This window comes from Prorops nasuta, unplaced genomic scaffold, assembly GCF_024137725.1.
Source record: "Prorops nasuta isolate Cenicafe-Biocafe unplaced genomic scaffold, Cenicafe_Pnas_1.2 PNAS00003, whole genome shotgun sequence".
NCBI classification, from domain to species: Eukaryota; Metazoa; Arthropoda; class Insecta; order Hymenoptera; family Bethylidae; genus Prorops; species Prorops nasuta.
In genome coordinates this window covers 10,150,280-10,161,821 of record NW_027116800.1, presented here as the reverse complement: position 1 = coordinate 10,161,821, position 11,542 = coordinate 10,150,280, and the positions used below count along the sequence as shown (strand labels likewise).

General features: G+C 30.1%; 3 protein-coding genes across 4 annotated transcripts; 1 reads left to right on the top strand and 2 right to left on the bottom strand.

Annotated features, from left to right (window-relative positions):
- Positions 1 to 2,170: 2,170 nt before the first annotated feature.
- LOC136785923 (uncharacterized) lies at positions 2,171 to 4,982 on the bottom strand. 2 transcript variants are annotated; one of them, XM_066747298.1, is made up of 7 exons: positions 4,565 to 4,982; positions 3,968 to 4,210; positions 3,273 to 3,657; positions 2,818 to 3,211; positions 2,618 to 2,740; positions 2,393 to 2,525; positions 2,171 to 2,309 (listed from the first exon to the last, which is right to left on the bottom strand). In XM_066747298.1, exons 2-7 carry the CDS (start codon positions 4,207 to 4,209, stop codon positions 2,261 to 2,263), a joined length of 1,326 nt encoding a protein of 441 aa, XP_066603395.1. In that variant the 5' UTR covers position 4,210; positions 4,565 to 4,982; the 3' UTR covers positions 2,171 to 2,260. The 2 variants fall into 2 exon arrangements, with proteins under 2 accessions (XP_066603395.1, XP_066603397.1); XM_066747300.1 differs by lacking the exon at positions 4,565 to 4,982 and adding an exon at positions 4,442 to 4,496.
- Positions 4,983 to 5,085: 103 nt separating this feature from the next.
- Positions 5,086 to 7,002, top strand: LOC136785963 (Golgi to ER traffic protein 4 homolog). The gene is made up of 5 exons (XM_066747354.1): positions 5,086 to 5,563; positions 5,652 to 5,730; positions 5,927 to 6,300; positions 6,372 to 6,512; positions 6,588 to 7,002. Exons 1-5 carry the CDS (start codon positions 5,451 to 5,453, stop codon positions 6,835 to 6,837), a joined length of 957 nt encoding a protein of 318 aa, XP_066603451.1. The 5' UTR covers positions 5,086 to 5,450; the 3' UTR covers positions 6,838 to 7,002.
- Positions 7,003 to 8,537: 1,535 nt separating this feature from the next.
- Shmt (serine hydroxymethyl transferase) lies at positions 8,538 to 11,206 on the bottom strand. The gene is made up of 5 exons (XM_066725016.1): positions 10,934 to 11,206; positions 10,216 to 10,412; positions 9,925 to 10,136; positions 9,514 to 9,838; positions 8,538 to 9,435 (listed from the first exon to the last, which is right to left on the bottom strand). The coding sequence occupies exons 1-5, from the start codon at positions 11,105 to 11,107 to the stop codon at positions 8,769 to 8,771; spliced, it is 1,575 nt and encodes a 524-aa protein (XP_066581113.1). The 5' UTR covers positions 11,108 to 11,206; the 3' UTR covers positions 8,538 to 8,768.
- Between the last annotated feature and the right edge of the window lie 336 nt (positions 11,207 to 11,542).

Here is an 11,542-nt window from a genome sequence, read left to right as displayed (position 1 = left end):
ATTATGAAACAGTCTTACGCTAATTGCAAGATAAATAAATATATACAAGAGGTGCCCGATTAACTCGTACCCCAAGCCGATAAATTCATTTAGAGCGAATTATGTAAAGATGAAATTCTTATACGTTATTTTCATGTATTGAAAATTTATTAAGAAATCATGAGTATTTCATTTGAGATTTCCTATTGGGAGAACCATTTCGTGGCCCTGTTCTATTGGAAACATCATTTAGGACATCTGAGGACTACTAGACTTTATAAGAATTAATTTTTAAACCTGAATAGTTTTTAATTAAGGGCTACGTAAGAAAAATGGTATCCAAACTTTATTCTTGAAATCATTCGCTCTATATGAATTTAAGGGTTCGGCACAAATTAACCACAGGCATTAACCGGGTATATAGCGTAAAGTTTTTAACATACATTGGATATATAAATATGTGTTTACATTACAAAAAAATTGTAATTTACTAGCAAGAAGTAGTTAAAAGTTGGAATTAAGCAGTATAAATCAATTCGTTTGCACTGCATACAAATATTTTTTTCTCTTGCGTTTATCAAAAGATGCAAATTTACAATCTTCATTGAAAATCTAAAACCAAATTGTTAATTTGCACGTAACAACCGAGTTGGTAACCATTTTGTTTTCTCGAAAATTCATACAAAGTTCATTTTAGTCAAAAAATTAGCAAAATTGTTATGGCAACTTCGCAATTTATCAACTGTAATGGTCGAAAGTTTTATAAACAATATATTTGTATATTGTTATATTTAGATATAAATATATATAATGGATGATTTTAAACATTAATGCTAAAACATACTTTTCAAAATTTTTTAACAATTTTTTGTTCGATATATAAATATTAACGAAATATTTATCTTTGAAAAATATATAGACGAATAATGCTGACTGTAGAAACTTTTACGTTTACTAACAAATTACTGCCCATGGAGCTCATCGGTAAAATTTGCAAAATACGTTTCTTATACTTATCGAAGTTTATTAATTAAATGCTACTCTCAGCTAAATAATATGGCTAATATATATATTTATGTATATTATTATGCATGTATATGTGATAAATGATTGAACAAAAGCAATCGATGTTACAACTATATAACAAGACGAGCAAATAAATAAAAATGCAAAATGCCTTATGTGCACAGAAAAATCTCCCATGAGCTTATCAATTATTTATAATCGCAAGTACATTAATATTATTGAATAACTTAAATAACGCGAGGTCGAGTATCAAAATTTCAAGTCTTAATTTCCAATACTACATTATTATAATCTCAGTCTTTTTAATGCTTTTTTAGAAATCAAATTGGTAAGTATCATAATAACTATAAGCAAGTATAATTTTCAGTTGATTTAATACTAGAACGACCAATGATAATTTCGTAGATGGGATACTGTTGAATTATACAGTTAAAAAGAAAACTATGAATAATTTCATATTGAATTACGTAAAAGTCAGAAAATACTTGTTTGATGAATCTAGTATTCATCCAGGAGTCGGGACAATAATTTTCAACCGATATTTTAATAGTGCGACGGTGCGGCCTGTGTTTGTAAATTAATATAAACATGTTCGTTTTCTTATTATCATAATATAAGCGCGCCACGGAACCTAAACTACAGATTCAGCTATACCTTGTAATAACAGGGCTAAAGAACACTAAGCTAGATAAAATTCATTGAACCTAATTTATATTAATCAAAATATCTAATCTTTTAAATGGACTAAATCAATATTTTCCCTTGCTAAAAAGCTTTGTAACAATTTGGATAAACAACAATGATGCTCGTGAAGCGCATCTATAAAAACAAATTTTTTTGCATAGATGTGATAAGGAATCTCTGAACACAATTGGTAAGATGAATGAATAATAAATGCTGTACATTATAGCCACGTTTCTTTCAAAAAATGAAAGAAATGATGAAACCTCGCCTTTGTTTTTTAAGCACCATAGGCAGATTACAAAAAATGAAAGCAGAAAATCTTAGTAGTAAATCAAGTCAAAATTTCAATGAGAATTTGAAACACTGTGAAGTTCAGTTTTACATATAAATTTTGTCATTACACACGTTTATCACAGTCCACGCATGACTTTTTTTATCTCCTCATTGAAAGTCCTAAACGCCAACAACATTTGAGCAATCCTTCGGGGGCTACCGACCCTTCCATTTCTGACTAGAACATCGTAAAAGTCTAACGACAAAATACAGTCTGATATCAGTCAAGCCTCAGACTTTAATCTAATTTGCGTTGCTCACACATCTCTTCCAGTGCTCCTGCTTTGCTGTAAATGTATAGCTTCAGCTAGATCAATCAATTATATTCTGTACCATTTAAATAGTTGGTAAATTTTTTATTTATACATACAGCGTAGGAAGGTAAGAAGCTCCGCTATGATCTAACCGATGCTTGTCTTCATTTTTCCAACTTGAAACAGGAATATGCGGAGGCGGCAGGAAACTTCTCAATGATTGTACCAGTTGAATTGTATCAACCAATGCTGTGTAAAACAAAATTTCATGATTAAGACTACACCTTCGGTTTCCTTTAGTATTAGAATTATTTTCTATATTCATTTATTCAGATTCTTACTTTTCTGCAAAGCTTCTGACTGTTTCCCATATGGTTTACACATTGCTGGACGAACACATGCTTTCATTCTGGCCATATTTTTCATCACTTCTGCAAATGCTCTTACAATCTTTTCCTGACCACCTGAAATATTTTCATTTCATTTAGTTGACTAATAAATTGTCGAACTCATTGTATTAACTACTTGATAATCATCAAACCTTCGGAATTTGATGACGATGATCGGGAATTTTTCTCACTCTCCAAAGGCCATGCTCCATTGTGCAAAGCTAACAAATCTTTATTTGCAGTGCTTAGACCTTGTAAATTACCTAGACCAAGACTGCTGAGCCCATCCAGGTTATCCAGATTTGATCGAAGGAAATCTGACAATTTGTGATCAGATATGGGCATGTTTGATATTAGAGATTCATAATGCTGTTTACTTGAAGATACTTTCTTCTCTTGAGCCACTGGTCTATGGGGAATATTTAAGGATGGACGGCTTGGAGGACGCTGCAAATTCATTTGATTCCCTGCAGAGCTTCGCATCTCTGATAAATCAGCTGCTGATGCACTTCCCATGTGCGTATTTGGATTGCCACTACCTAATGCCTGTAAATAATTTTATTTTTATTTACTGTTTACATTAAGAAAAGATAAACTATTTACTTACTGCCTGAAAATCTGTATTGTGAGAAAAGCTACTGCGTAGAAGAGAAGCAGCTGCTTCATTATCCTGAATATAAGTAGGAGCCATGTGTCCCATTTTCTGAGTCAGTTCCAACTGATTTTTGTAATAACGACAGGCAGGATTGGGACAATTCTGCACTACTTCAATTATGAATTCCTTTTCCATTCCAAAACATTCACGTCCAATAGTATAAGATTCCATAACAGCCCGAACAGTACCTTCCAAACCCAAATGTAATCCATGAGGTCCATTCATATGCTTTAGCATAACTGCATTTGCAAAATGTTCATAGGGCAAAATTATTTTCCCATTTTCTCTAAGCACCAGCCTTCCCTGAGAATCAAGTGCAACTCTAGAGGCCATCATTCTGCAAGTAAAACAAATTTACATAAATTATAATATCAGAAAGTTTTTAATTAAAAATTGGAAATATAAAGGGGAATAAATGACACTTTTTCCCAATAAGTGTTTGCTTCAGATAGTAAATGTTATCCTGAATGATTTAAGAATAGGTTTAAAGGTCATATTAACATATACAAAATTAGACTTTCTACACTTTCTTGAAAATTGCTTTCACAAAATTTTTGCAAACTTTTATTATATGTTAATTAACACCACTATGTGTGCTATGCATATACTCCCTTTTATCTTTTCACTCTTTACTTATAAATTCTTACTGTAAATAAGCAGCACTAGGCATCATCGAAGCATCTTTAAATTCGGAAAAACATTGTAGGAGGTCCATACTCGAGTTCCAGCCTTTATTTTGAAGATAAACTTGAAGAAGCACATACATTTTCTCAGTGACATAACCAGCACTGTTAGGATTGCCTGGGTAACCAGAACCACCTCCTGGAGGACCCATCTCTGTTTGCATTCCTTTAGCAACAATGTTTTTCATAGTTTCCACCAACTCCATCCTAAGTATAATCATTAGGAAATTAATAGATTATAGTAAAGTTATATATTTAAAAACAATAATTTCATATTTAAAAGCATTCTCTATCATGAGTCTTTGTCAGAAAATAAATGTAGAAAAATTTCAGAATATTGTAAAGTAAATAAACATGTAGAGGAATACAAAAATTAAACACTAATCATTCCTACTAAAAAAATATAAATTAAGTGGAACATTCGAGATAGGTTCAGACTTAGTCGTTGTTATTGTTGGGGCATGAAAAAGTGAAAAAATTCGGCTAGCCACCGCCCCCTTTGAAACTCGGAGAATTTACTTTTCCTGTGAAAATTGATCGTCAAAATAGGATTAAACTCACCAAGGACGAAACCTTGCACTCAGCTTAATTTTGCTTTGCTTTCGCCATTCTAAAGTTCACGAGATTTAATGCTAATATGGTTAATATTTTGCAAATAGCATAAATTGCGATAATTATTTTGGCGAGTTTTATTTGTACGGGGAGCCGCTAGGGGCGCATGGCGCTTTCAAGAATTTCCAATGCGCCGCGTTTATAAATGAGCTCACGCGACGGCACTTTGCACCAGTCCGCGCATTTATCAATATTTATTTTATGTTAATTTCAATTTCAATAATCACATCACATTCGGTTAAACAATTTCTTTATTAATCCAAATTCAATTTAAACGATTCGTCATTTTGTAAAATCTCACCTCTATCTTATCTAATATGTATATAGTAATAAATATGTGCAACAATTATTTAAACTTATTAAGAACATTTTTATTCCGTTACTCTTTTTTTATAAAACTTATTAAATTAGAATTTTAAATATTTTTTATCTTGTCGATAAGATTTTCAAGAAATTGAAATGGCTAATGAATTAATAATATTTCAAATATATTGCTTTTCTGATATTTCAAGATTATGTTATACATATGTATTGCGTAAGGATTGTTTTACGAATTTATAGTTATTTGATCTATTATGGAATTATTTAGTATTTTGTAAATTATACAAAGCAATTATAAGATTTTGATGGAATAAAAGTAGGGTAAGAAAAAACCCATGCTTTACTAATGCATCATTATTGTACAGTTATTATCATTATTATATATAATTATGCATACAAGAATAAGATTTTTGGCAATTCATTGGGTTTCAAATTACAATAATTCAGGCAATTACCAATTTTCTTCTGGAAAATAAAAATTAACTAGATAGGCGATAGGCTAGATAGTGTAAACATGGCCTCACGATACAATCACGGTGTTCAGCGAGTTTTAGCGAAATTAGAAGCATCTGTAAATTCTGAAAACTACTATGAAGCACATCAAATGTATAGAACTTTGTATTTCAGGTAAATAATATCAACAAGTTATCTATAACTATCACACAAAAAGTTTTAATACGCTATAAGATATAATGACATAACCTACCAATTTCAGGTATCTTGGACAGAAAAAATATTCGGATCTTTTAGAATTATTGTATAGTGGGTCTATTAAGCTGTTACAACACGATCAGGTAATTTAAACGAAAATTCAGCCTAATTGCATCAATTGCTTTTATTTAAAAAATAATATGAATTAATAGTGCATTATAATGTTTCAAGTGGAAGCAAAATTTGTTAGACAAATGTCTTAGTTGAAATAAAAATTCATACAAATTGATCAATATTGAGACATACTATATTTAATAGTTTTTTACTTATTCATTTCAGCATGCTAGTGGAGCAGATCTAGGTATTTTATTTATAGACGTCTTAAACAAATCTGAAACAGAACCAAGTCAAGAGTATTTTGAGAAAATCACTACAATGTTTAGTATAATGACCCCTTCATATCCAGAGAGGGATAATTTTATACAAGCAGCACTCAGATGGAGTATTAAAGGCTCTGATTTTAAAACTGGTCATCCTGATTTACATCAGAAAATAGCACAAGTATTTTGGAGAGAAAAGAATTATATTATGGCACGCCAGCATTTCATCCATAGTAAAGATGGGTCTGGATGTGCTGCAATGCTTGTAGAACTTCATGAGCAGCGTGGATATAGTAAGGAAATAGATCTTTTCATAGCGCAAGCAGTTTTACAGTAAGAATTTTTAACTTCTATAGTATCATTTGCTGGCAGAGCAATTAATCAATTTAATATTTCTCACTTAGATACCTTTGTTTGCAAAATAAAGCAACTGCACAAGAGGCCTTCAATTCATATACTTTAAAACATCCAAAAATATGTAGTGGTCCTCCATATCTTCTCCCATTATTAAATTTCTTATTTTTTTTATTAAAAACTATTGACAGGTAAGTTTTGTTTAAATTCAATTTTGGGAAATGTATGTCAGCAATGTTTTAATAAATATTTCACACTTGTTTTAGTGGCAAGCTAGATGTGTTTACAGTTCTTTGTGAACAGTATCAAATATCTTTAAATAGAGATCCATGTTACCGACAATATTTAGATAAAATAGGGCAACTTTTTTTCAATGTACCACCACCCCAACCACGAAATCAAGGATTGTTTGGATCAATTCTCCAATCCTTCTTTAATGGTCTTGATGATGAAGAGCCAGGGGATGAACAACGACACCTGGCTTCAACCTCCCATGCTGCACAAGATCTTGATTGATTAAAGGTCAGATGTCAGTGTGCATTGTGATGAAAGTGAAAATAAAAAACTTTTATATATCTTCGACCCAGATACTTTCAACAAGTGCATTTACATCATAGGAGTGAAACTATCTGCAATCTGAGATGTAATGTCATAAAAAAAATCAATTGTCAATACAGTGTACATGTATCTTTTTTTTAAGCATGAAAGTATGTGGGACGGGGTATAGAAGAAAAGTTGCTAGAGAGCTTTTTCAATTTTAAACCTACCGATTTTCAAAGTGTCTCGAAAATGAATTTTTAATTCCCCAAAAGGCTGCTGCTTTTTGTTTATATTTTCACTAAATCCTGGTCTCAGTAAAAGTGCAAATTATTTACCTCAATAATTAGTATATAAATAATAAATATGAAACCTTATCTTGTATTATCATGTGAGAATGAGGTAACAGAGCTAAAAGAAACGAGAAAGGAATCTAAATAGATAATCTAAATCTTTTTTAATTAATATAAACCAAAGCTTGATATTTTAACATAATGAATGAGAGAAAGATAAATTATAAGAAAATAATAACCTTTTTAATATGTTTGCTAATATAGAGAGTAATTCCATATTAGTCCCTGCCATCACAACAGCAAGTTTCTTTTCATTTGTACTTGAAAGCAGCTGATAAACAGAAGATATATTTTATATTAATAATTAAGTAAATAACTTTATAATTTAAAGCCCTTGAAAGCTAATGCAATGCGATAGCAAGTTGCAAATCAAAGTGCTTAATTAGGTCTTTCGTTGCTAATATAGTTAATTAAAATATTACTAGCAGCGTTTGAAATATATTTATTTGAACGTATTCAACACAGTTTATATTAGAGGTTTTTTTAATCGCGTTAATAAAATTTTACGTTTAGATGTTAAATTGCTAAAAACAGTCGTGCTAGCCGTACGAAATTGAGAAAAAAAAATTGAAAACGTGTAGAAGTATATACAATGGAGAGTATCCTTATACTTTTATGTTAATATATTTTAATTCTTTCTTTTATAAATATTTACTACATTGGCTTAAAGTGAAAAAGAATCATTAATGAAATAAACCATTATTAAATTGCTTCCGTATAAAGATACTCCATCCTATGTGGTAATAAACTATTGAAAATAGTAAAAGATATGTACAAATTTGATTGAGTGATGATCTTTTTATGATAAATTTTAATTAAATGTAGTCCATATATGGATCACCTAATCAGATTGTCTTCTTTGTTCTTTATGTGTTCATAGGACAATTTTTTAATATAATTACAAACAAAAATATTTAAAACTTTTTAAACAATAATAATTCATTAAATTTAAAATCATGTGAATTGAGTCTTCATGCAGACTAATCAGTCAAAAGTTTTTCACCCATTTATAGCAATATCTTTTTGAATAAGTAATTGTTGCATTCAGTAGAACAATTGTATAAAAATCTTTTGCAATTGAGAAAAGCGATATAACATTTTTATCGTACATAAATTATCGAGTATTCTAATAAAATAAGATTGAAAAGTTTTGGACACATTGTATAACTGAATAATAAAGATATGATGAACACATGTAAAACAGAAAATAATCAAATGCTCACAACAAATGGAAATCCATAAATAATATTTACTTATGCCAAAATAATATAATAAATTCATTATTATATAACAGAAAGCAATTTTTAATTAAATGTACCAAAAATGTTATTTTTGCAAATTCTTGCTATTATTTTAATTTTATACAAAATTGTACAAAGTATATAGTTCATACAAAAATCAATTCTTTTTAAAACCGTAATGATATAGATTATTATTTTTCTTTTTATCGTTTAACGTGTGTTTTCAACACATTTTTAAGCATAGTTTATGTAGATATAAATTAAGTTTGTGAATTATATGTAAATCGCATATATATATATATATTTACATACAAATTTAAAATTCATCAAGCCCAGGTAGCTTGAAGTTTACTGCAAATACTTCAACCTCTTTCTTTAGAGCCGCAACTTTTCTCTTAACACTGACATCAGATTCTAAAGCTTTGTTAAAGTCGACAAGCTTAGGGCCAGAAATTTCCGTTACTTCTTTTGCAAGTTTTAGACCTTTATCAATCAAATCTACAACTATATCCATATCTTTTTCTTTTAATCCTCGAGTAGTTAATGCAGGAGTCCCTAGTCTAATTCCACTTGGATGTTTGGCACTTTTGTCTCCCGGCACAGTATTTTTATTGCAAGCTATAGAAATTTCCTCTAAAATTTTTTCTCCTTTACCTCCTGAGAGTCCAACTGATTTGAGGTCCACCAATAACATATGAACATCTGTACCACCGCTGCAAATTTTATAGCCTTTTTCCTGTAAACCAGTACATAATCTTTTTGCATTAGCCACTATTTGTTTTTGATATGCAATAAATTCGGGTGTTATTGCTTGTTTCATCGCTGTAGCAATACCAGCAATGGCATGATTGTGCGGGCCACCTTGTAAGCATGGAAATACTGCGTCATTTATTTTAGTTTCTATATCATACATGATTTTTTGCCCATCTTTCCCTATGCTTTTTATTCCTTTCCGGAAAAAGATAACACCGGCTCGCGGACCCCTAAATTTTTTTTTATATTAATCTCTCTGAATATAATTAAATAAAATTAAATAACAAAAAAGAAAATAAATTTGCTACCGCAAAGTTTTGTGAGTAGTTGTAGAAACCACATCACTATATTCAAATGGGCTAGGAATTAATCCAGCTGCAACCAATCCTGATATATGAGCCATATCACTGAACAAATAAGCATTGTTTTCATCAGCAATTTCTCTAAATCTTTTATAATCTAAACACCTGCTGTAACAGGATACACCAGCTATAATTATTTTTGGTTTGAATAACCTGGCTTCTTCTGCTAATTTATCATAATTTATTAGGCCAGTTTTTGGGTCAACTTTGTAAGGCATTGATTCAAAGAATATAGAAGTAGCTGATATCTTTTTATTTGCAGTGAAGAACCCTGAAATAGACAATATTTTTGATGACTGAAAATACAATTTAACTTTTAAAAGAAATAAGACTTTAATTTATTATTTTAATTGATACCATGAGTTAAATGTCCACCATCAGGTAAATCAAGTCCCATGATACGACCATGGGGTTCAAGCAATCCTGTGTACACAGCAAAGTTCGCCGGACTTCCAGAATAGGGCTGTACATTGCACCCCCATTCTTCAGGATTTAAATTAAATGCTGCCAAAGCACGTTTCTGTGCTAATATCTCTATTTCATCAATATATTCATTACCTCCATAATACCTTAGAAAATTAAAAATATTTATAATGAAATAGTTAAATAACATTTATTTACTCAGAAAGAAAGAGAGAATTTACTCACCTATCACCTGGAAGACCTTCACTATATTTATTATGAAGACATGAGCTCAAACATTGAAGAACACTTAAGGAGGTAAAATTTTCACTTGCTATCATCTCTAGTCCAGAAAGCTGACGCCTTTTTTCTGATTTGATTAGCTCGAAAAGCTCAGGGTCAGTTTCCCAAACATTTTTGTAAAGTAAGTTGTCCATGTTATGCTAATTAAATAAACAATTTAAAAAATATATAATATAAATTTTACCAACTATATAAATTAGTAGTTTTCTTTAAAATAAAATTATATAAAATATTTATAAATTTTACTAAAACATTATTTTTCAAGAAAAAAAAATCTAAATTTAGCTGATAAAGAAAATAATATGCCTCTTATTTATGAATTAAGATTATAACAAGCAAGTTCAAAAGGTTCAATAGATAAGGCTTATGCAAAACATAAAATATCTTTCTCAAGTAACAATCAATATAAAATTTAAGACTACCAACAATGTACCAAAACCAATAATGTATTGTTCTACTTGAATAAAAAAGGTTCATAAAATACAACATGAAATAAACGGCATTTAGAATTTGAATTTTAACAATAGACCACATTCGCAATTTCAATATGTAACTATTCTATTTATTTAAATAGAATTGTTATTTAGAATAATTCATGTGTTTAATTAAAATTATTTTTATCCAATAGAGAAATATATACATAAATGGGTGCTTTACTCACAGTTTTCGAAAAATAATTGGCACTTGAAATATGTACGTTTCTGCAAAGAGTTTTGGAGGCATCTGATCTGTGGCCTTGAAGCCGAAGTGCTTTTATACGTTGCGATCGGTTTACCAGAATGCTTTCAAACAGCTGATATCCGTTACGATTAAAGTTTCCCACAACGCCAGCCATATTTGAGTTGAAAACCAATTAATTAGCTCACCTATAAAAAGAATTCATTTCTTTTGTAATTGCTACACAAATTCAAATATCCAATCGTTTTGTAAAAACTAACCTAAATTGCAAGATGCGGGGCGGGAAAATTAATTTGAAAATGGCCCTTTACGTTTGGAAAGATTCGCGTAAAATTTTTTTCATCAATTTAGACCTAATTAATAAATGTTAAGTTGGATCAACAAATTCATTGCAATATAAATTCTATGATAAAAAAGAAAATATTACTAGACACATTACGAACCCCTAGAGCGCAATACGATTACATTTTGCTCTAATCTGCCTGTGCTTATATTGATATTATGCAACTTGCCTTTTTTGTTAGCTCAAATTACAAAATTAAGTTCGATAAGTGAAGAGTTTTCAACTCGACACCAAACATATGAATGCATT